At 32.8% G+C, this 25,938-nt stretch overlaps 2 protein-coding genes and 1 long non-coding RNA gene across 7 annotated transcripts; 2 read left to right on the top strand and 1 right to left on the bottom strand.

Annotated features, from left to right (window-relative positions):
- Positions 1-2,288: 2,288 nt before the first annotated feature.
- Positions 2,289-7,788, top strand: LOC140980424 (lysine-specific demethylase JMJ26-like). 2 transcript variants are annotated; one of them, XM_073446240.1, is made up of 13 exons: positions 2,289-2,483; positions 3,113-3,932; positions 4,061-4,179; positions 4,263-4,359; positions 4,437-4,569; positions 4,645-4,708; positions 4,803-5,511; positions 5,715-6,044; positions 6,399-6,713; positions 6,802-6,874; positions 7,112-7,197; positions 7,275-7,394; positions 7,483-7,788. In XM_073446240.1, exons 2-13 carry the CDS (start codon positions 3,120-3,122, stop codon positions 7,567-7,569), a joined length of 2,946 nt encoding a protein of 981 aa, XP_073302341.1. In that variant the 5' UTR covers positions 2,289-2,483; positions 3,113-3,119; the 3' UTR covers positions 7,570-7,788. The 2 variants fall into 2 exon arrangements, with proteins under 2 accessions (XP_073302341.1, XP_073302335.1); XM_073446234.1 differs by having other exon boundaries at positions 2,289-2,487; positions 3,088-3,932.
- Positions 6,293-7,567, bottom strand: LOC140980471 (uncharacterized). 2 transcript variants are annotated; one of them, XR_012175956.1, is made up of 4 exons: positions 7,480-7,567; positions 7,163-7,355; positions 7,030-7,081; positions 6,382-6,509 (listed from the first exon to the last, which is right to left on the bottom strand). It is a non-coding gene; the product is annotated as an uncharacterized lncRNA (long non-coding RNA). The 2 variants fall into 2 exon arrangements; XR_012175957.1 differs by lacking the exon at positions 7,030-7,081 and having other exon boundaries at positions 6,293-6,509.
- A 12,873-nt stretch (positions 7,789-20,661) lies between the features above and the next one.
- Positions 20,662-24,613, top strand: LOC140980406 (glycosyltransferase BC10-like). 3 transcript variants are annotated; one of them, XM_073446208.1, is made up of 10 exons: positions 20,668-21,230; positions 21,513-21,629; positions 21,960-22,060; positions 22,299-22,370; positions 22,518-22,599; positions 22,901-22,981; positions 23,500-23,541; positions 23,706-23,765; positions 23,958-24,104; positions 24,379-24,613. In XM_073446208.1, the coding sequence occupies exons 1-10, from the start codon at positions 20,889-20,891 to the stop codon at positions 24,556-24,558; spliced, it is 1,224 nt and encodes a 407-aa protein (XP_073302309.1). In that variant the 5' UTR covers positions 20,668-20,888; the 3' UTR covers positions 24,559-24,613. The 3 variants fall into 3 exon arrangements, with proteins under 3 accessions (XP_073302316.1, XP_073302323.1, XP_073302309.1); XM_073446215.1 differs by lacking the exon at positions 24,379-24,613 and having other exon boundaries at positions 20,662-21,230; positions 22,901-23,008; positions 23,483-23,541; positions 23,958-24,105; XM_073446222.1 differs by lacking the exon at positions 24,379-24,613 and having other exon boundaries at positions 20,662-21,230; positions 23,483-23,541; positions 23,958-24,063.
- Positions 24,614-25,938: the final 1,325 nt, after the last annotated feature.

Genomic DNA, 25,938 nt, shown 5'->3' with positions numbered 1-25,938 from the left:
AAATCCAGAATATTAATATAATAAAAAATAGTTTTTTTTAAAAAATTTATAATAGTTAGTAAAATTATGAATTTTTTTAGTATAAAATTCAGCTTCCAAGATACAAGAACATGATTACACCCTGGATCTAAGGATGTCAATTCGGATGGGTTGAGTCGAGTTGAGTAATAGTACAATTCAAAAATTTCATAACCCGAATCCGAAAACTCTCAACCCGATCAATCCGATTAACACGATTTTGATTTTTTTTTAAAATTCTTTTTAAAGAAAAATAAATAAAATTCAAAAAAAAATAATATTTTAATTTAAACACATAATAACAAAATATCTCTCATATATATTATTTAAATTTGAAAGTTTAATTGTAAAAAAATAAAATATATTTACTAAATCAAATAAACAATTGTTTAAAAAAACAAAAAAAGTTCAAAATAAATATTAAATTATGAAAATTTATGATATAAAAATACAATAAATATTTTTCCAAATATATAATATATAAAAATATAAGCAATATTTATTAATTATATATATATTTAAAAAAATTAACATTTTCGGGTCAACTCGGATCAACCCGAACCCAACCCAACCTGATCATTTTTTTCGGGTCAGCTATCGGATCCAATCCGATCTGACCCGAACCCAAACCTAATTTTTTTTGGGTTGAACCGTGTCGGATTGGTAGGTCGTGTCTGATTTTGACATCCCTACCTGGATCCAAATGGAATTTGATTTTTCTTTAATAAAAAATGGATGTACATTTACATTTTCCAATTTTTTTTAATACGTTTCTACAAAATAAATTAATATTTTGTTCCATAATTAAAATGATATGCACATATTTCAACCCAAAAATGGAAAACAACGTAAGTTTGTCATGGGGGAACTATGATTGAAAAATAAGTCTTTCCAGGAAGCTGGAACATAAAAAATTCTAAGATAGGAATTGTCAAACAATTTATTTTTGGAATTAGAGAATGCAGAATAATTTATCCTTATTTTATTTTTGTGATCTATAAATGGATAGTAAAGGATTCCATTACAAATAAGTCAAATCTCAAGACCCAAATGAAAAATGTGACCAAACTTTTCTAACACAATAATTTAAAACAATTAAATCTCTCCAAATCACTCGATATTACCACAAGTATACTGGTCAAGTTTTAATACAGTATAACAAGTACGAGTACCGTTCTCACGGAGATTGATATATGAAAAAATTACATCAAACACAATTCTTTAATTAATAAAAAAAGAAGGGTTAATGAATTACTAAACTAAATTGAAATTCAAATAAAGAGATGGAATGAACACAATAAAAATTATATAAATTCAAATAATAAGCAAACAATTATTAAGATCTTGTTTCACCTACTGTTTAATCTTATTTAATGAATGAATTATATTTTCGAACAAACATAGCACAAAGAATGGCGAGCAGGTCTCTTGTGAGACGGTCTCACGAATCTTTATCTGTGAGACGGGTCAACCCTATCGATATTCACAATAAAAAGTAATACTCTTAGAATAAAAAGTAATACTTTTTCATAGATGATCCAAATAAAAGATCCGTATCACAAAATACGATCCGTGAGATCATCTTATATGAATTTTTACCAAAAATGACTGGTTTTTGTTTATTGAACTTGAAAGAACAAAAAAACAACGTACGTACGTCAAATCAATGACCAAAATATTAAGTCAAATCGAAGTTACCACTCTTGGCCGGACAAAATTACAATTTTAAGCTGCCATGGCATCTACGGCCGCCACCCAACGACCGAATTTTATTTTCTATTTCCAATTAATATCATATCGTAGGACAAAATTTTTTTAAAATAAAATATAATTATTATTTAATTTTATCTTAAAAAGATAATTATTTATGATATAGTTTAGTTCACTGTATTATTTATCCATATTTTTATTCAATCTAATATCATGTTATCAATCATGTATCTTACATCAATCAAATCATTGAATTGAAATTACAATATTACTTTTAATAAATAATATTATAAATATTTTATTAATATTTTCAAAAAAACAACACGAAAATATCACATTATCTCAAATTTAATCATTCAAATCAAACATTATATTAAATTTCATTTTTATATATTTTATTAGTAAAAAATATTATTTATATTCGTATTATTTATTTCATGTCACGGAGTAAATTGTACGTATAACTATAATCCTATTTTTCCTCAAACAAAAGCAGAGTACACAATCACACGCAATAAATATATTATTTTCTTTACCAGATTCTTTAGATTGTTCGCAATAAATATATTATTTTCTTTACGAGATTCTTTAGATTGTTTCTCATCGCTTTCGCTTTCGGATTCGCATTCGCATTCGCCTCATCAAGTTTTATTCTTCTTGAAAACGGGATTTGATTTCTTCCTCGATCACTTCTGGGAATCATCTGATGTTTGTGATCGATTTGTGAAAGAAAATTGTTGTACATGATCGATCAGGTGAGTCGGAATAATCCATTTTTTAAGGTTGTTTTTGAATGCGTACGCGACGCACGATTGTCTTTTTCTTTTTTCTTTTCTTTGTGTTGTTTGAATGGGTTTAAGACTGATGATCTTGTTTAAGAGTATTCTTGATTGATTGATTGGATTAGCGTTGTTTGGATCGTTTTGCGATTTTGTTTTCGATTAGATTTCGATGATGATATAATGCGAACTGATGAATGCACTGACCCAGAGTCAACCGCTTTGTTTTAATTTCTTTGACGTTGAAACAGCACTTTTCTCTCAGTTCGTGTTAATTTATAGGTACATTAATGCTCGAATCAGTGTTTTTTTTGTATGCCTTTTATTTTTGGTCAATGAATTCTTGATGGAGTGAATTTTTAAAACAGGTGAAAAAAACTCATGCTTTGTATTCAATTATCACAAACTCATTTAAGACGATATAATGAAAAAATATTATTTTTTATGCAAAAAAAAAATTTATTTCTCACCTTTATAGATCACTTGTGTAAATAGACATGTGATATTGTCACGCGAATACGTGATCATCAATTATCTGCAGACGTGTAATTGAATGTTAATCTATTTTGTGAACAATAAGTGATCCATCATATATGCATATGCAGTGTGGCTATGGCGCAGTTGATAATGAAGCGAGAACCTGACATCTGTTACCTAAAAAACGAAATGGTAGCGACTCCAAGAAGAGTGGTTGAGAGGAGGAGAAGGCGGAGGCTTATCCTGAATTTGGATGAGGATGAACAGGAATTAGTAAAACTCTTGCCTCAAGAAATGAACAATGCGTGTAATCAGAAAACAAGGATGTTTGGAAGCACCGAAATTGCCTCTGCTTTACTGACACCGGCTAAAAATAGTTCTGTTTCGGCTATGAAAGAACCATCATTTGCAAAGGCAACAAGTCAAGTGAGTAAAGACTCCGTTGAGAAAAGAGTTTGTGGAAGGACAAACAAGAGAAATGTCGATGGAAATAAAGTTTTGAATAAAAGGGGAGAAAGCGATGAGGAAGAAGATTGGGATGCAAGCATGGAGAAGAAGAGGCGGTCAGTGGCCAGAGATTGCACTGAGCGAAAAAAAACTGAGAAGATGGATGGTCAGAGAACATCAAAAAAGCGACGTACTGCCTCAAACAAGTTTGTAGAAACTAATTTCTTCGTAGGTGATTGGTTTGATGACGAAGAGGACATAGTTTTCTTGATAAAAACAATGACGGGAGAAAGCAATTCATCCATAGAGGCAAAATACCAAAATCATGATAAAGATAATGCAAAACAAAGTTTTAAAGGCACACAAAGGAAAGATGATGGCTTTGCCGAACATTCTATGTCTAACTCCTGTTCCTCACCCTCCACATCTGCCAGTTCTTGTTCATCAATAAGAAAAACTGATAGGAATACTGTACAAAGGAATATAGCCACAAAAATAAAGGTATTAAGTTATTTTACTTGAAAATTCTTTCTGTATTCATTTTAGTGTGATTTCTGTAGAATGTTGATGCTTTTATCTCCCTATTTGCTTGAACATTAACTCGTGTTTTTTATTCTCCTTGTTATTAGAATTCAAATGAAAGGGTATCCGTAAAATGTCATCAGTGTCAGAGAGCAGATAGAAGGATTGTTGTTCCGTGTAGAAAGTGCGAACAGAAATGCTACTGCATCCATTGCATTAAGCAATGGTGACCATACCACCTCAATCCTTATATATTTATTCTAAAGAAAATGTGGAAATTTTAATATTTTATAACTTGTATATATATAGGTATCCATTATCCGAAGAAGAAGTGTCAGAAGTCTGCCCTTTCTGCCGTGGAAATTGTAACTGCAACTCGTGCTTACATTCAACTAACATGTTGAAGGTTCGTTTGTTTCTTGAGGCAGTTTTGTGTTTCTGAACTTCCTCATCAACTAATACTCGTTTACTCTCCAATTTCAGACATCTCGAAGGGATCTCACTGATAGGGAGAAGACTTGGCACCTGCAATATCTCATCAGTGAACTTCTTCCGCACCTTGAAATTATTCATCAAGAACAAATTGAAGAGATTGAGAAAGAAGCTAAATATCAATGTATGTCTCCTAAACCAGTATAACGTTTTTGAAGGCTTCTCTATTTTTTGTTTTAACACGGCATTACATGGTCAGATGTTGCTCCATCTAATGTCGAACTAAAACATGCAACTTGCTCCATTGGTGAGCGTGTATATTGGTAAGTGATCTTGTTTCCTTTGACCTGAAGTTCTTACCGAAATAGACACTTATATAGTATAAATTTTTTCCTCTCTTTCGCGGCTGCGGAGCAGCAACCACTGTTTGACTTCAATTGTTGATCTTCATTGGAGTTGCCCAAACTGCAATTATGAATTGTGTCTCAGTTGTGGCCGGGACGTTCGTGGAGGTCACTTACGAGATAGAGGTCGCAACAGAACAATATTTCGATATGCAGATAAAGGGTATAATTATATGCATGGTGGAGAACCAATACCAGAATCCTCTCACACAGAGGCTTTAGATGATATTTCTACCATGCCCGTTGACTGGGTTTCCAGCAGCAACGGGAGGATTTTTTGCGCTCCAAAAGAAATGGGTGGATGTGGCGATTGCTGTTTAGAGCTGAAATGCCTCCTTCCTGCTGACTTTATCTCAAGTTTAAGAACACGGGCTGAGAAAATCAGAAGTAAATATAAGATTACAGAGGAGAAAATGCTTCCGACTAGGTGCTGTGATGATGAGTCTGGAAAGTTGTGTAGGGCCGCTTCAAGAGAGGGCTCTGAAGACAACTGCTTATATTGCCCAGATTCAGAAAACATTCTGAATGAGGAAGAGTTTCTGAATTTTCGCAAGCATTGGGCTAAAGGAGAGCCTGTTATCGTTAGAAACGTTCTTGATCAGACTAGTGGATTAAGTTGGGAACCACTGGTTATGTGGCGAGCATTGAGTGAGCACAAAGACGAAAGGACCATTTCAAGGATGTCAGATGTGAAGGCTATGGATTGCCTGGCTGGTTGTGAGGTAGTTGAACTTTCTTCAAGTCCTGTATTTGAATAATGTCTAATCTTTTTCTGCCCCAGATAGAGTTCAAAATCGATAATATATTTCAATCGTCCAATGGTATTCTCATATTTATTCCAACAAATCCAGTGTGACTGTCATTTTTACATTTTGTTTGCAGACCGTTGATGCTAATATTTAGTCTTTGTTTTGTTCTTTTATAGGTGAAGATTTGTACTCGTAAATTCTTTAAAGGTTACACGGAAGGGAGAACATATGGGAATTTGTGGCCTGAGATGCTGAAACTCAAGGACTGGCCACCATCTGACAAATTTGAGGATTTGTTGCCCCGTCACTGTGATGAATTTATTAGCGCACTGCCGTTCCAAGAATACACAGATCCAAGGAATGGTTTCCTCAACCTTGCTGTGAAGTTGCCAGCAAGTGTCATAAAACCTGATTTGGGTCCAAAGACATATATTGCGTATGGGATCAGGGAGGAACTTGGAAGAGGAGATTCTGTAACTAAACTTCACTTGGATATGTCAGATGCGGTATGAACTCAGACACCATATATCATTTGATTTGTGATTTAATAAATAATCTCAATTAAATTCATCCAACTTTCGTATTGTTGAGCACAGGCCACTCGAAGTTGGTTGCTCCAGATTATTTTGGTTTATGTCCATTAAACTTTTTGTTCATTTAGTAGTATCATATTAAAAATTGTTCTAGTAGAGATAAAAGTTAACTAACTGGAATATCACTTTTTTTTTTTTTATCATTTATCAATAATCACTTAGCCATATTTAGAATTCAATGTTAGAATGAGTATCAGTTGATTATTAGAAATTTACAATTTTCAAATCTTACACTGTCACAAACTTTCGTTAATTTCACTGGTTCAGGTGAATATATTGACACACACTGCAGACGTAGCATTAAGCCCCGAGCAGCACCAAGCCATCAAATTGTTCAAAGAAATGCACAGAGCTCAGGATGAAAGAGAAAGCAGAGACCTGAACAGAAAGCAAAAGTCTTGTGAGATCAACTTTGATGACAACAAAGAGAAAGAAGTTACTGATTTCCTGCCTAACGTGCATTCAAAGCAAGGCAGTGCCCTTTGGGACATATTCAGAAGGGAAGATGTGCCCAAATTGAAAGAATATCTGGTCAAACATTCAAATGAATTTCGACACACCTTTTGCTCTCCTGTTCATCAGGTGATTATTATAATACTTGCTAAAACATAATGTTTTTTGTTGTCAAGTGTTGTACTAAATTGTGCCTCCTCCAAAATTTCGTATGTAGGTGATTCATCCAATTCACGACCAATCGTTCTACCTAACTTCAGCACATAAACAGAAGCTAAAAGAAGAATTTGGTTAGTTCGAATTTCTAAATCCCTATGAAACTTTCTATATTAGGTTAGCCATACACTTCACATGTTTCTAGCGATTCACATGGCATCATCAAATGATACAAGTATTGGATAAGAATCTACAATGCACTAGAACGCTCTTGTTGACGTTCCTTTACCTGCGATGTTTTAGCAGTGTTGAGTTCCCATTTATATTCTTTGGAGACAAGACTGAAAGAACCGATTTTTCAATCAATTCAGGTATCGAACCGTGGACGTTTGAGCAAAAACTTGGAGAAGCAGTGTTCATACCTGCAGGGTGTCCACACCAAGTGAGAAATCTGAAGGTAAATTTCATTCAGTTTCAAATAATTCTTGAGTTAGCATGTCTTGTTATTTTCCTATCTGATGTTTTGCTTTCCAGTCATGCACGAAAGTTGCTGTCGACTTTGTATCTCCCGAAAATATACATGAATGCCTTAAACTGACTGAAGAATTCAGAGAGCTACCAAAAGAACACAGAGCCAAAGAAGACAAGTTAGAGGTAGCTTGTCATATATGATTGTGTGCTTTTATTTGAAGATAGAATAAATTCAAACAATATTTTTTTACTATTTTGGAATACCGACCAGGTTAAGAAGATGATCGTGTATGCTGTTAACCAAGCACTCAAAGATCTCGAAAAATTGACCTCGATGAGGGTTGCCTGCGATGAATAAGCTGCAGTGATAAACCATTCAATTTTGCTAGTGAATACCATTTGGCATGAATGTTGGCATGTCCACATCGTAGGACCAGTTTTGCAGTTGAGCTTACAAACATTTTTATACTTTTTATTGACTGAAATTCACAGTGATGGTAAATCTATTTTACTTGCCAGTGAGCAACACATAATTTTCATGTCTTATCCATTATTTACTATAAACTGTTGACTTGTATATGTACGACCGAATGTTTGCCGTTTTACCAAAAAAGTTTGTGGTATCGGTGCAGACTCAAATCTTGTAAACCATACATGAGCTTAAAAACCATGTTTTCTATCTAATAGAGACAATTATTGTACCCAAAGATATAATAAAACATATATTCCTGAATATAAGCAAAAGTAAATGGATATTACTATACATTTCACATTAATTCATGATCTCTACAACGCTTTTTGGCTCTAAATTACAAGAGCAAGATTAGGAGGTGCCAACCTCAAAGCTCAGTACATCTTCAGTCTAATCACACGTCGGTGGAGTTAGGGTATTGGTGAAAAAAGGCAAGGCAAAGCGCACGTTTTATCGATATAAAGAGCATTTTAAAATTAAGCATATATAAAGTGATTTATACAATATTATTACATAAATTATATATTTTCACAAAGATAGCAAAAAATATAAATAAAAAATCATAAGGATATTGGTGAAAGATAACGGGGCTAGAAAAATCAAGAAACGAGAAAATACATTACAAGAAACAGAATTTTGATAAAAAGAAGCATGATAAATTAAATGTATGGGGAGTACCTTGCTGCGTGATTCAACAACACAAACGAGATATGGGAAGATAAATACCGAATTTTCGGTATACCGAAGATTTCAATACTTTATGGTAACGATACCGAATTTTTCGGTACGGATATGAAATTTGAAAATTTCGTTATATACCGGAATACCGAAATATCGAAACAATATATAAAAATGTAAATATATAGAATATTTTTAAACAATAAATTTATATTTTTTTTAAAAAATATAAGGTTTTTTTGGTATAAAACGGTATATACCGATATTATACCGAAATATCGGTATATCATATAATTTCGATATAATCAGTATGCTAGTTATTTGTACCGATGATATCAGTAAAAAATTTTCTTATACCGTAATTTTCAGTACGGTACGATATACATCCTTACTTGTTGATAGAATTTGAGCACGAGGGAGATGAAATGTATGTATGCTCAATGGGCGTGCCTGGCGCCTAAACGCAACCAGAAGCACACTTTTAATAACTATGATTTATATATACTATATTATAAAACTTGGTCATAATAGAGGCAAAAACATTAGAGCCATGATATATTTTTTAACATACTTGAAATCCTTCTAATTACTTTAATTAATTCCTCAAATACCAAAATTTATTTAAATTTTTTTAAATTTAATCAATTGTGTAAAAAAACTACTAAAAACATAAAAAAATCTAAATTAGATTTCTATTTTTTTTATAACAAAAGTACATACACAAACAAAAGATGGTATACGTACACAACGTTTGTATAAATCATTCATTATACATGCACGCAGCAACGCGTGCAGATAACACTAGTATATAATAATGTAATTAAATCCCTTCAAATTTGTAAGTACAAACTACAAAAACGTTTTAAATCTATATTTCCAAAAATTAAAATGGTTATTTTAATTCCAAATTCTACCAAATACCATTTTTCCATGATAAGGATGTTGGTTTATAAAATGGAAGAGTTATAGATTGATTATTGAAAACTTTGGAAACATTATTATAATTAAATTTTGATATGAAACAATAAATTTGAATAAAGTTATTATATTTTTGTTTTTTAAATATGAATATAGTTTTGTTTTTTATGAACTTAAAATTACATAGTTTTTCAACTATCAAATATTATGTAGAATTATTAAGAAAAAGAACCATATCCATATATATAAACAACAAACATAATATCAAAATTTCAATTCCAACTCGTATACCATATCGTACCGTACAGAAAATCATATACCGTAAATCGTACTGAAAATTACGGTATAAGAAAATTCATACCGATACCGTACCGAAAAATTCGGTATTGTTAACGTACCGTACCAAAATCTTCGGTATACCGAAAATTCGGTTAATTCGGCATTTTTCTGTACAGTAATCTCGGTATACCAAAAATTCGGTATTTTTTCCCACCTCTACTCCTATTGCATAATAATATAAGAAGAAAATACAAAAAAGCCAAATCTCAATGCACTTATTCCAATTTCTTGTACTCTTATGATTTCATATTTCATAAAATTTAGTAACTTATGTCTAGTAAATCTAATATATGAAGACAACGTTTGAATGAGTGAGAGAGAGAGAACCATGAATTTAATATAGATCAACCAAAATAAAATGAATAAAAATTTTAAATACAAAGAGCAAATCATCATTTTCATGACCTAAGATTTAAATCTCAATCAAATTGAATGTAATTGTGAAAATTATTAAAAAATCACATTGATAAAAACTATGATTATTAGGCATCATTCTATAAATTGTAAAATTTAAATAAATAATTAATAAAAGTAGAAAAATTACTGTTGAAATAAAAAAAAAACTAACCATTGAATTCTCTTTTCTGAAAATTTATAATAATCACTCGCAATATTATATCGGTCGACGGCTGTGGATCTGATCACATGTTCAGATCAGCAATTGGATTGTACATTCAAGAGATTCTCGAATACCATGGCATAACTTTGAGCATAGTCAGCGATCCAGATTCGCGCTTCACTTAACGGAAAAATAATACACAAAATCTCTCACTTTTCTCATTAACCCTCTTGTGTGGGAAAAGTATGGAGGTTTGAGATCCTCAACATCCCATGTATCCTTTTATAGGGTGCAAAAGGATGTTTAGGGTTTCACTTTCCATCTATTAAATTTACATTATTGTCCCCTGATTGAGTACATAAAATATTGAAAAATAAAAGAGGTATATGTGTAATTTGCTACCATGTAGTAGTTTTTGTCTTTTTAAAAAATATCGTATCATATTGTTTAAAAAGAGCCGATTGAGTTGGATTTTGTTAAAAAAAAGTAGAGATACGATTAGATCCTCTTTTATCTAATTGCGGAAGAAATATAATAAGATCATTATATAGTTTAAAAAGAGATTTGATTTGGATCACATCACCAAATTACAAGACTTTAGTGCCGTGTATGCACTTTCTTCCCAAATATATGGTATGTTTAAAAATATCAAGACACCGCAAAATAGGAATAGACTAGAATATGAGCATATAAATTTTTGTGAGACGGTATTATGAGTCAATTTTGTGATATGAATATCCTATTTAGATCAACCATAAAATATATTTCTTTTTATACTAAAAGTATTACTTATTATTGTAAATATGAGCATGGTTGAAATGTCTCACAGATAAAGATTCGTGAGACCTTTCACAAGAGACCTACTGGAATACGAGACACAATCAACATATCAATTGTTTGAAACATTAATCTTTATCAACAATTAGTCAATTATGCAAGTAAGTAAGAGTAGTATAATTTATAGAGTAAGTTTTCTATGAAACGATATGACGGATTTGACTTGCTTCATATTTACAAAGAAAAATACTTTTGACATAAAAATAATATTTTTCATTAACAGGTTGGGTTGGAAATATCTATCGTAAAATTGAATCACGAGACGATTTCATATAAGTTTTTGTGTGATTTATGTTGTGCATTAATTATCATATTGCATTGTATTCCACCGAATCAACTTAAAATTCAAGTTACTCTAAAAAAAACTTAAAATTTCAAGCTACAAACATACTATCAACTTGTCCTACAATTTTTAGAAGGAAAAAGAGTTTTACGAAGAATTCCCTTATAAAAAAATGACTATTAGGTAACTAGCTTAGGGATGTAATCGTTGCAAAGATTTGTTCACTTTTTTTAAATAACAAACTTTTGTGGAGTTTATAGATTTCTATTGAATTTTACAGAATTTCAAAGATTTCTAAAGATTTTCGCAGAATCTTGTAGATTTATTTTGCATGACTTTTATTGACATTTGTAAACTTTTCGAACCTATGAATTTTGTAATTTATTATTATGATATTTTTAAATTTATTTGAACTTACAACTGAACATGAATAACATTTACTTATTTCAAACATTTCTCTCTTTAAATGTAATATTTTTTACATATTTATTTTATGAAAGACAACAAATAAGTGAGTACTAAATTTATTGCAATTAAACTTCAATTATTCAAGTCAATTTAACATGTTTATTTAAATAATTAATATTTTTTAAAAGACATTATAATAATTTTCAATATTAATAAATAATGAAATTGAAATTGATTTAATTCATTTAAATAAATTTTTGTATAAAAAATATATCAATTTTGTTTTTGATAATATGTCGAAAAATAAGCTGTAGTTTTCCACGTAGAATCTGTGCAGGCTACTTGCGATAGTTGTTGACGAAAATCTAATCGTGGTTTGTGCCAAAATTTGGGCATCATATTCAAAACATCTTGAGTTACATTCTAAAAGGTGGAGACAGATTCTATTGACAGTAATAGATTCTAAACAGTCTGTCTCTGGGTGAGATCCCAGTGTGTTTGAACGATTTATTTTTCCTAAATTCAAACCGATTTGTCATCTATGGTTCGGCTTGAAATATATTTTAGATTAGGTCTTTCATAAGACTGTCTCACGGATATTTATTCATGAGACGGATCACTCATGTCCATATTTACAATAAAAATTAATATATATGACATAAAAAGTAATACTTTTTCGTGAACGACCAATATAGAATATCCGTTTCACAAAATTGACCTGTGAGACCGTCTCACAAAAATTTTTGTGATATATTTTGTAATTAAGATTTTTTTAACGTAAAAGTAGATTTGTGGCTTAGGGTGGTCGGTTATACGGTTTTTGAATAAAGAGATAATGGCTAAGAAGTAAAACAAGAGATAAATACTTATCAGTACAATAAAACAAAAAATGTAAATTGACATAAAAATATTAAACAAACTTAGAATGTATTTCAAATAATAGTTCAAATTATATATAAAAAATATATTAATAATTTTTAGTTCTTAACTAGTTTTCTTTACTATATAAATTTTATTTTGTAGCATTCATATTATATATATTGTTATATTAGATACACTAATGTCTAATTTGAATCGAACTTTGGAAATTGAAATAAATTATGTAAGGAATATGCATGATTATATATTTTTTTATGAATGTCTACTGAATATAGTAAAATATTTTCAGATATCATATAATATATTTACAAATATTGAATATTTTTTTTCTTGTATTATAGTAATAGAGTGACTTTATAAGGATTTGTGACTGATATATGTACTTGAACTTTTTATCTTTCAAATCAAATTTGAAAACAACATCCCAACCCTAAATATGGAGCCTATGGCGCCATTAAAAAATTTGGAATTTTCTCTCTCAAAAATTGGGTAAAGTAATGTCAAAATTGCAGTAAGAATGTTTTAAAATCTAATGAATTTATGTGTTTTTTTAGGGTTTAGAAGAAAGAACCCTACCGCTCTTTCTTCTATTTGGCAGTCCATCATTTGGAGTCTTGATGTGTAGGTGATGGACAAAGCATCAATGCTTTCAAAGATACCTTGAAATATGGCAGAAGTTCAGTGACTTCTAATGTGCTACAAAACACAAAAGTGAAGGAGTTTATCTGCTCAAACGGAGTGTGGAATGAAGAAGCTTTAAAGGTAATCTTCCCAACTTTTGATCAGGTTGAAATGATTTTAAATATACCCCTGAACCCCCTGGGATAAGAAGGGTCGGTTCTCCATGAAATCGGAATACCGATTGGAATTGGGTGCTTTTGATCCTCCCCAGTGGCGGAGCCAGGATTTGAAATCTACACGGGCTAAATTTTTTTAACAAAAAAAAAATCCATAACAATTAAAATCATAACTCTGATACTTGTTCATCGTAGTCTCAAAAAATTTCTCATTAACAAGATGTTCAATATTCTGGTTACTGAACTCGTAAAATTCAGAAACCGACAAAACATTGACAATGTAATATTATATCTCCATCATCCTGCAAGAAAAATTAATGAAGATCAAATAAAATGAATATATCTAAAAGCATTCATTTAATGTTACATGATTAAATTAAATATTTTAAAGCTAAAATATACAAAGATAATATGTATAGACATAATCTTACTATTGAAGTTGTGATCTATGATTCTTCGAAGTATAATATTCATCAATTATAGAATCTGAGTCTATATTTGAAACAAATTCTCTCTTAATGTAGATAATCATAAAATCTGTCAGGAAACAATCTCCCATTTTACTACGAAGAAATGTTTTAACATGCTTCATAGCCGAAAATGCACGCTCCGTAGTTGTCGTGAAAACAAGCAAAGTTAAAACTAGACGGATCAACTTGTCAATCAAATTATAATGTTGCAACTTTTTGTTTCAAATAATCCTCGACACAATTATGAGATAGTGGACATTTTCTGAAAATCTTCATGACAAACTACATCGAGCTCAAAATGTTGTAGCTGACACCTCAAATGATGCATTTCCTGTTCAGTGAAGTCCTCGTGATAACACTTCTCAGCGAGAGTACAAATCTTGTCAATGTTGAACCATTTAAAATTATCTTTTGGATCCAAAGCAGAGCTGACAATTAGAAGTTCAACAGTCTCATCACTAAATCTGAAGTTTAACTCTTCCAACTGAAAATCTATTGCAACATTAAATATATCATAATGAAAGTGATGTTCAACTGTGATGATATCTTTTTTTTTGCAAGAACGACTAGAATGTTTATAATGAGAACTCATATCCGGTATATCGACATCCAATCTTGTGCAAAACGATTTTACATACGAAAGAAGAATATCAAAACCATCATTTCTCAATCTCAGGAAAAGTTCTTTAGTCGTAGAGACCAAATCCATTGCACTTATGATATCAAGAGATTTTTGTTGCAAGGCACGGCAAAGCAAATTTGTGATCCCAATAATTTTATGCATCAAATGCAAAATAAAAATAAAATCAAAAGACTTCATCACTATTAATGAACCACCAGCTTTCCCGCGCATTGAAGTAGATGTGCCATCAATGATAATGTTTTCGAGCACATTAATAGTTGCATCATACATATCTATCAAGCTGTAAATAGAATCAAAATGGGAGCTCCAACGAGTAGTACCTGCTCGATGCAAAGTACCAATCTGATTAGCTCCTCTCCCAGTCTCGCGTTCACCGACAACAACAGGACGTGGAATTTCATTAACTTGATAAGATTGTAACTCTACATCGCGCTTGGAAGAAGATCTAACAAGATTGACAATAGTCGTCAGATTTTAAAAGAAAAGCCATATAGAGATCTCCTTTTCAGCCACTGCAACTAATGCTAGTTGGAGTCGATGAACAAAACAATATACATAATATGCATAGAGGCAATCTTTAAGAAATAAAACTTGCAATCAATTAAAAGCACCACTCATGTTACTAGCACCATCATACCCTTGACCTCGCATATTATGAATTTCTAGATTGTATCTAGTGAAGGCATCACATATTTCTTTCTTGAGTGTTGCAGCTGTGGTGTCATGAACATGCACAATTTGAAAAAAACTGTAAAGCCCAAATTCGACGACTGTTCTCACTGTACCAAGACGAATATTTTCAGCGTGCTTATGTCCTCACTCACACGCGCCCTAGGAAACTTCCCAGGGAGTCACCCATCCCAAAATTTTTCCAAGTCAAGCACGCTTAACTTTGGAGTTCTTATGTGATGAGCTACCGAGAAGAAGATGAACCTTCTTGAAATGAGTAGTACATATCAAATCTTTTAAGCCCTCCTAAACTGCACAGCCTAATACCTAAACAGTTTCAGAATCCCTCTCCTTCCGGTGTAAGATCATTTCATTCATGTTCCCTCTGCCTAGAAGTCTGCCAGGAGCCGCTCATTATCTGTGCAACCTCATGGCACCGGCTATCATCCCCCGCCCTCTTCGGCCCCGGGCCTCACATGCCCACCAGCTTCCGCTTGGTTCGCCCCCGAACCACACCGTACTAGGAGAGGTCGGCTTTGATACCAAATGTAACACCTTAGATTCGACAGTTGTCCTCACTGTACCAAGACGAGTCTTTCCAGCGTGCTTATGTTCTCACTCACACACACCTTAGGAAACTTCCCAAGGAGTCACCCATTTAAAATTGTCCCAAGTCAAGCACGTTTAACTTTGGAGTTCTTATGTGATGAGCTAACGAAAACAAGATGCACTTTCTTGATATGAGTAGGATATATCAAATCTTTTAAGACCTCCTCAACCGCATAGTCTCATAACTAAACAGTTTCTGAATCTCTCTCCCTCAGGTGTAAGATCGGTTCATTTATGTTCCCTTCGCCTAAAAGCCTGCCAGGAGCCGCTTATTGTCCGTGCAACCTCATGGCACCGGCGATCACTCCTCGCCCTCTTCGGCCCCGGGCCTCACAAAAACGCTCCCGCAAAGAACCATGGGCATCAACAAATCTCAAAATTATAGTTATATGTTATTTGTTAGATACATCTTTCGCTTTATCTGTAAAATCTAACATGATTCATGACAAATTATAATTCAAACACATACAATTTGACATATATATATAGATCTTAGAACTTCATAATAATCGCATTCCATTAGTTACAAAAATAATTAATTACTAACCTTTGTTTGCCATAGATTCCTTCTGCTGCGCAATTGAAGAAAACTATTTCCCTATCTTCCCTAATTCTCGAGTCACAGAGCTTTCTTTTGAGTGATAGATTATGATATATGTGCTCCTCTCTTATAGGGTGAGAGAGGACCGTTTCACGTAAATCGGATAAAATGACACGTTCTATCAACGTGTGTTAGTAGTATAAAACCACTCTGACCAATTCAACTTCCAGTGAGTAGAAAAGAAGGTCCTAGAATATCCTTCTTATTCATTTAATAATAAACATTATCTATTAAATCATAAATTAGATATTAAAATATTAATTAAATATCTAATAATAATGTGGCACATGGGCCACAAAACTAACATTCTCCCACTTGGCCCATGTGATATAACTAATTATTATGGTTTAAATAAATAACAACTTAATGCTTGAAGCATAAACATAAATATATTTATTTATTGGTCACATCATAACATCATAAAATAAGTATACATTAATATGAGTCATTGCGGTTCTACATCATTAATTCGACATAGTTCCTTCCATGTACCACAATATTAATGTTTACTTAATATGACTCATAAACGAAAAATTAACAACGGTCCACATTAGTGTCTTTGTTAAGACTAAATCAGTCAACTTCATACACATACTAATAACAAACATAATGTTGTTTGATATCAGAAACAATATATTAATGAGCTCACATTGAGATGTCAAATAAATTAAATTCATCAGAATATTTTTATAATGTTCATTCGTTCGACATGTTCAATAAATGTCTTGGGAGATAACCTTTTTGTCAACGGATCCGCGATCATGAGATTTGTATTAATATGCTCAATTGACACCTTTTGTTTTTGAACTTCTTCTTTAACGGCAAGATATTTTAATTCCATGTGCTTTGCACTTTTAGAATAATTGTCGTTTCTTGAAAAGAAGACTGCTGCAGAATTATAACAATAAATTTTCAGTGGCATGGCAATACTGTCGACTATTCCAAGTCCTGAAATAAAGTTTCGCAGCCAATTCCCTTGAATTGTAGCTTCAAAACATGCCACAAATTCAGCTTCCATAGTGGATGTTGCAATTACAGACTGTTTCACACTTTTCCATGAGATTGCTCCTCCAGCTAAAAGAAACAAATAGCCAGATGTAGACTTTCTTGTATCAACACATCCGGTAAAATCTGAATCTGAATATCCAATCACTTCTAGATGATCGGATCTTCGAAAAGTAAGCATATGATCTTTTGTTCCTTGCAAGTATCTCAATACTTTCTTTGCCGCTTTCCAGTGTTCTAAACCTAGATTACTCTGAAAACGACCAAGCATTCCAACAGAAAAACTGATGTCTGGCCTCGTACAAGTTTGTGCATACATCAAGCTCCCAACAATGGATGCATAAGGGATAGAAGAGGAAAGAGGACCTCGTGCGAAGATTGAAGAAGAGTTTGTACGGTCTCAAACAAGCACCAAGACAGTTGTACAAGAAGTTTGAATCTATAATAATTCAACATGGATTCAAAAAAACCGTTGCAGACCATTATTTTTTTGTCAATAATACCTCTGATGATGAATTGATGGTGCACCTGTTCTTCATAGATGACACGTTGATTGTTTGCAAAGATGCTTCTGAAATCAAAGGCCTAAAAAAACAACTAAGCAAGACCTTTTCTATGAAGGACTTGGGGCTAGCAAAAGGAATTATTAGCATGAAAATCCATCGACACAAGTATGCCAAAAGATCTGGTTGTCGCGGGAGAAGTATATTGAAAAGGTACTTCAGAAGTTTAACACGGACCAAGACAAAGCTATTTGATGTCCTCTTGCCAACCACTTCGAGTTGAACTCAAAGCAGATTCCGTCAAAGTGCCTATGGTACCAGTTCATATTTGGTTACCCGAAGCTCACGTAGAGGCACCAATGACAGGATCCATCATCTTATTACGGAAGATGAGGAAAGAGAAATGACAAGTGTTCCATACGCTTCACCTGTTGGAAGTATAAAGTATTCCATGGTATGTACTAGGTTAGATTTAGTTCATTTTGTAAGTGTCACAACCGGGAAAGAAACATTGGGCTGCAATAAAAATGGACATTCCGACACTACGGGGCACCTCTAAACATAAATTGAGTTTTGGAGGATCTAGACCTGAGCTTATAGATTACACAGATGCAGACATGACAGGAGATGTTGACTTCGAGAGTCAACATCATGATACTTGATTACATTTGCAGGGGGAGCTGTGTCATGGCAGTCAAAGTTGCAAAAGTGTGTAACATTATCAACCACTAAAACAGAGTTCATTGCATCAATTGAGGCATGCAATGAGTTGCTATGGATGAAAGGATTTTTGGAGGAATTAAGTTTTGTACAATATCAATGCAAGTTGTTCTGTGACAGAAAGAGTGCAATTCATCTTGGAAATAATCTTTCAATGCATTCAAGATCAAAGCATATTGATGTTCGTTATCATTGGATACGGGATGTATTAGAGAAGAAGTTTTTAAAACTTGAAAAGATTCACACAGATGAAAATGAATCTGATATGATGACCAATACATTGTCGAAATGGAAGCTGGAATACTATAGGGATGTTGCAAGTTGATCAAATTCACAAAATGATCTCAAGGAGGAGAATTGCTAAGAAATCAAGTCATTTGTCAAGCAAGTCAACTTTGAATTCAAAGCACATCATTTTTTTTACGATAATTAACACATGGTTTGAGTTAGTCAAAAATTTTGGGTTTGATTATATATGCAATGATTTATAATTTTTGTTTTCTTTCCCAAACCTCATCTATAAATTAATCATTCATTCTTCATCATACCAAAACACAAAATCATCTGATCTACAATCACAAGCATAGAAGTGAAATAGAAGATTTAGTGTAAGAGTTCCTAATGAGTGTTTTATTCTTAAAAATGATATGATTAGTAGAGAGAAATTGAATATTAAAATCAGAGTGTTATGAGTGAAATACTTTGTATTCTCAATTTTTTTGTTTTCTTTGTTATTAATAAATAAGTGATCTCCTTGAAAGGTTTAGAGCAGACGTAGCCCAATTTTGAGATGAACCACTATAAATATTAATGTTCATCTTATTTAGTTGTTGATATTACTTGTGATGTTCCGCTGCGATATTGTCTCGTTTATTTCTCCGATATTTCAATAGTTTGGTGATCGGACGGGAAGATAATCGGTCGAGGATATTGTTCGTGACCATTCCGAGGGTATGGTTGTTGCTATGGCTGCAAGTATTCGAAATCCTGATTCTGTTCTCTGGGGTGAGCTCATGGCAATTTTGAAATGATTGTCACTGTGCAAACAATGTGGTTAATCAGCTTGGTGTGTTTTCGGACTCGTTGGTTGCGGTCCAAGCAGTGACGAAACCAGATGAGTATTTAGGGATCGAAGGTTCCTTAGTCGTCCAAATTAAAAATCTGTTGTAAGACAATACATGTAACGGTATTTGGCATGTGTGCCGCCAAGCTAATTCAGTGGCTCATAAGCTAGCTAAATTTGGTTTTTCTATTTCTCAAGTTGTAATTTGGAATGTTGTATGTGGCTTTACTTCTTTAATACAAGAAAGTTTTTTTTTCGGATTTTATAGAGTGAAGAATATTTATCCTTAAAAAAAAACATTTAAAAAACAATAATATACAATTATATAATAAATAGAGTGGGTCTCATGTGAGAACGTATCACGGATCTTAATCTGTGAGACAGGTCAACCCCCTACCCATATTCACAATAAAAAGCAATACTCTTAGCATAAAAATTAATATTTTTTTATATTTGACCCAAATAAGATATTCGTCTAACAAATACGACCCGTGAGACCGTCTCACACAAGTTTTTGCCTCATAAATAATAAAGAACAAATTTTCATTAGTATAATGATTGAACCGTTGTTGCTTGAGTTAGAGTATGTCTCTTGTGAGACAATCTCACAAATCTTTATCTGTGAGACGAGGTCAACCCTACCGATATTCACAATATAAAGTAATAATCTTATCATAAAAAGTAATACTTTTTCATGGATGACCCAAATAAGAGATCCGTCTCACAAACTACGACCCGTGAGACCGTCTCACACAAGTCTTTGTCCTTGAGTTATTGTACAATTTAAAAAAATCGAAGTTATATTATTTTCATTAATTATAATTTTTTATAAAACGATAAATGTAGACTAAAATTTACATTGTTATTGATGAAAAATGTTTATAATATACCAGTGGGCACTTATTTTGGCAGCATATACATACCTTAATTTCTCCTCAAATTGATTTTGACGCAACAATGTAGACGGAGGAGGTTTCAGAGCAAAGATCGCATTTTTAATTATTAATTCATAAAAAAAAAAAGCGTTGAAAAAGAAGCTCACGACTTCGTGATATGTCCTGGTCGATGCCCAGCAAGAAAACATGTCACCACCAGGAATCTTCCGTTTCAAACCAAACTCTTTTCAATTTCGTATTCAAATTCGGTTAATCCAATCTCGATTCCTCCAAATTATTCATCTCATTGATCATCTGCTCTCCCTCTCTTCCTCTGTACATCTGTTGAATGATAGGAAGAGTAGGGAGGATAATTGAGGAAAAATCGGTGAATTTCAGCTTAGTTGCTATGATGAGGAAGGCACAGGCATCGGCGAAATCGGGGCTCTCGATGCGCAACGTGTTGTGTATGTGGTGGAAATTAGTGATTTTGTTATCCATTTTACTCTGCCTGTTTGCTTTTCTCAGGATTCAGCAGTATTCCCAAACTACACTTGCTGACAATTCAAGTGATCTGCCTCGTAGTTCGCGGTATTTTAGCGATCGCTTTGATGGAAATCCCAAGGTCGCTTTTTTGTTTCTGGCTCGGAGGAATTTGCCCCTTGATTTTCTGTGGGGGAGCTTCTTCGAGGTGAGGAGCGGTTCGTTTAATAAGATTTGATAACGAATTAACTGGTTTTTCTTTTAAATATTTCTATCGAATTTCTTAATATTCAATATTTTAGTTTTGGTTTGTTTATTTTACCTAACTTTCTTCCTGCTTGCTGAACAATGTAATTTATATTTTATTCTTCATTATTGACGAAGTCTTTCTAGTACTTATCACGTTCAGTGTTTGTTTGGTTAATGAGATTGGACTTTTTTATTTAAAAAAAAATTGTTTTTATCCGTGCGTCTTTTTTCCATTTTGCAGAATGCAGACCGCGCAAAATTTTCTATATACATACATTCAAATCCTGGTTTTATGTTTAATGCGTCTACGACAAGATCAGCTTTCTTTTATGATCGGCAACTGAAAAACAGCGTCAAGGTAACTCCGTGTTGATACCATTGTTTGAATATATATGGTGAGGTTGAAAAGGAAGAATTTAAAGCATTTTTCACATGATAAGCGGATGTGGTAGATGGTGAACAGATGAGAAAATCACCAAATCTGGGAGATGAAAGAATCCCATTTCGAATATTTTTTGTTATATGTAAATGTAACAAATTGTCGATTGTCATGATAGAATAACAAAATTTTTCAGTTTAGACTGAACTAACCCGGATGACATTTCGATGCCCTTTTTTTGTGCTGATAAACTGGTAATTGAGTATCTTTCCTAGTGACTTCAATATGATCGTAGGAATTATGATGTAGGTAGCCTGGGGAGAAGCTAGTATGATTGAAGCTGAGAGGGTACTGTTTGAAGAAGCTCTTCAGAATCCAGCTAATCAAAGATTTATTCTCTTATCAGATAGGTTATCGTCCTGCCTTCCAACGATTGTATTAATGGAATTGAAGTTGAATATTCATCATTATAAGGTTTATGTTGTATCATATTCCTTCGTGATCTTTCAGCGACTCCTGTTGTGTTAGTATTCGTTTGAGTTTGAGTTTGGTGCTTGCTGTATTTTTGTAACTATGTTATCATAGGTTGACTTATTTCCTACGGCGAAATTGAACTTTGATTGTGATTTGGATGTTTCGATTCTACAGATGTGTCCCTCTGTACAACTTCAGCTATATTTACAATTATCTGATGAAATCTCCTAGGAGTTTCGTGGACAGGTATACAAGAGAATGGAACTCCTGTGTGGCTTAGTTGGCTTCATACGTTCATAAAGAAATTTAATTCCAAAGAATGTTTAGATCAGTATTTGGTATTTAAAGTGATGCTTACTTCATCGGCCTGTATTTTTTTTTTTTTGGACCTAGCTTTCTTGATAAAAAAGATGTGCGCTATAATCCAAGGATGTCTCCAGTTATACCAAAGAATAAATGGCGCAAAGGATCACAGGTAATTTTCTTGCTTGTTTTTAGCTAAATGATTAGATATTTTCGGTTGATCAGAAGTCCAGTACCACTGTAGATATAAAACTCCCTCATGCAGAGAGCTGGAAAAAAATTTGTTTATTTTGCTTTTTGGTACGAGGGACCCATCTCAATTTTCCCAACAGTAGGTAAAGAATGATTTTATTTATCTTAAAGCACTCTGTTTCACTGAGTGCATTTTTGATAAGGGTGATGGTTCCCCAGTTTTACAGTCACTTTGAAAAGATTTTCCACATATATGAATTTGATTAGTTTGCTTACTCCAGTGGGTCACCTTAACTCGTAGACACGCGGAAGTAATAGTTACTGATGACACTGTCTTTCCAATCTTCAGGAACTTCTGCAAGGTATATATTTCATCCTCTTGTCTCATAGTAATTCCCTTTGCTATCTCTCTCTATGTGTGTGTGTGTGTGTGTTCTCTTCCTTTGCAACATACATAGTGCATTGGGTGATGATCTAATTTCTGTTTCAATGAAAAATTTCAACTTTTATCCTAGATTATGTGTATTGATCGCATAAAAAATGCCTATCACTCTCTCCTGTAGTTAGCACACTTTCTGTTCAGGACTTTAATCCCTGTCCACCTAAATTTGTTTATATTGTAAAGAAAAGTTATCTTGTTATTGCTTCTGGACAGCATATCCATTTCTTTTCTTGCCACATTAATTAGTAATGTTTCTCCTGCTCATGACTCCCCAAGTTAGCCCCATCACATTCCAAAAAAGAGAGTAATTTTTTGCTAGACATGTCAACTAAAACAATTCTTCTGCATTTTTTTTACCTAAATCTAATCTTACCAGATTTTTAAACATGAATCGTTGGTGTACTTTATTTATAATTTGTAGGGTTTTGTTCTTTGCAGAGACGCCCACAAGTTAATTCCAGTGGGGGCAAGAAGAATCTTGTGAGTTACCTTTTGCGGCTAACTCTTTAATCATGATAAACCTTTTCATCGAGTGTTCTACACTCACCAGTTTCTGGATATCTTTGTCTTATTTTTACTTTCCACGTGGTTGGCCTTTTCTTGGGTAAGGAAAATAGCTGATAAAATCCTATAATTAAATCCAGAAACTTCAAAAACAGCACAATTGTATCCCGGATGAACACTATGTGCAGACCTTACTTGCAGTAAGTTACTTCTTTCTATTCCAGTTATTTATTCTTGCTGATGGCATCTTGTTTAGGTAATATTGTGAACTGACCTTTCCTTAGGAAATAGAAATCATTATTTTCTACGCTGTAAATGTTTGCCACGAGGCCCACAATTGCAAATTGTATCCTGAAGTAGTTGGTCACTATTTCTTTCCTGTCATTTGATAGATGAATGATCTCGAGTCCGACCTTGAAAGACGAACATTGACCTACACCTTATGGAATCAATCCAAGACAAATTTGGAAAATAAGTTCTGGCATCCTTTTACATTTAGCTATGCGGATTCAGGACCTCAACAGATAAAAAGAATTAAGGTTTGTTGATGGCACCTCCCTACATCATGTCCTGCTCCAAAGTTGTAGACTAGACTAATGTTCTGTTTTGAAGTAAACTGAATCTATTCATACTAATCCATGTTGCTACTATTTTAAGAACATGTAGAAATTTCAGATTATGCATGTGGCCTAGCCATGTTACACCAATTCAGTCTCCATGAAAATGTACCTAATTGTATCTGTAACTGAATGCATTTTAATGTCGACATTATTTCACTTAGGTTAACTTACATTTTCCAAATGTACTTTTCAGGACATTAAGCATGTATATTATGCAACGGAACTCAGAACCGAGTGGTGCAGTAACAACCTGACATCCGTTCCCTGTTTCTTATTTGCTAGAAAGTTTTCACAAGGAGCAGCCATGCGCCTTTTAAGCCAAGGAATTGTTAATAACTTCGATGTTTCGGCATTGCTGGAGCCGCCACCGTGATTTTCATCAGCACTCTAGTTTTAGGTATTCAAACACATCTTCAGATTACATCGGATTCTAGTAGACTATGGTGGAGAGTTTTGCATCTCTTACATTTATGTCAGGACAAATATACACCTTCCTATACGACTTAGATTAGATTAGTGAGCGTAGTTTAAGAATTCATTCTTTGTATGAAACAGCAGAAATCAAGGAAAGCCATGTGTCTTGATGTCCTTTTGCTGAATAAACAAAAATTCACAATGAACTTAGAACGGTATCAAGACCCAAGAAAATTGAAGGGAGTTAGATTTACAGCTTGTTACGGGATTATATTATTATTTTCCAAACTCAAATTCCATCAAATCTAAAACTTTTAATAGGATTTGGAATTTTGGATAAGTTAAATGAAATTTCTTGAATTATAAATTTCATATTTCCGAACGTTAAAAAAGAATTTGCAAATCCAAATTCCATGAATCACACATTTGCCAAACACACGATATAAGTAATAATTCAATATAGAGATACACGATAAGGTTTGTTTGGGAAGGTAAAATTATATCTTTTGATGTGCGTTTGGGAATGACGGAGCAGAGAAGTCATCTAGGTTGTAATTGGTTGACTTTTGGATATTATTGAAAGAATATAGTGACTCAAATAAATTAAAATGATAAATTAGGGAAAAAAACATCCTTGTAAAACGAATTAATGCAAACAAACTCACTGTTATTGATTTGAAACTTCCAACTCCAAATCAATTGATCCAAACATAACCTAAATTTTTTTGTATAAGTCAAATTTTAAAATGACATAATAAAAATCCTTAAACCATCTTCACGGGTTAATTTTTTTTTTGATATGAATCTCCGACTCATCTAAACTAATGAAAAATATTAGTTTTTGTGTTAAAACTGTTAGTTTTTATTTCATCTATGAACATTTATCATGAAAATGAATTCATGAAACTATATCATCAGCAAGACACCTATCTAAAAAAAATCTTTTTAATTCAAAGCTTGAGTTTTCTCCTCGGGATTTACTAGATGTGATCTGGTTGAAGTGGGGTGGGAAACTGCGAGGTAGTTTCTTCTCTTTCTTATTTTTTGTGTTCCCTCCCAAAAATGAAATATACAAATATCAATTATGATTTAGTGTAATTATCTATATTATTATATTATTAAGTGTGAGATATTTAGAGTAACGAAGAAACCAAAATATTTAATTTCATAATTACTCTTCTTATCTTATTAAAAACATGTTCAAATCACTTCATATTTTATATAGAAACGAAATCTAAACAAAATTTCTCTTTCAAATTGAAAAAAACTATTCTAAATTGAAAATAAATTCGTATTAATTGTTTAACATTATTTGATCAAAATAAAAATAATAATAATA

Source organism: Primulina huaijiensis, chromosome 1 (genome assembly GCF_012295235.1).
Source record: "Primulina huaijiensis isolate GDHJ02 chromosome 1, ASM1229523v2, whole genome shotgun sequence".
In the NCBI taxonomy this organism is placed as follows: Eukaryota; Viridiplantae; Streptophyta; class Magnoliopsida; order Lamiales; family Gesneriaceae; genus Primulina; species Primulina huaijiensis.
Note: the sequence above shows the minus strand (reverse complement) of the source record. Positions and strands in the feature narration are given on the sequence as shown.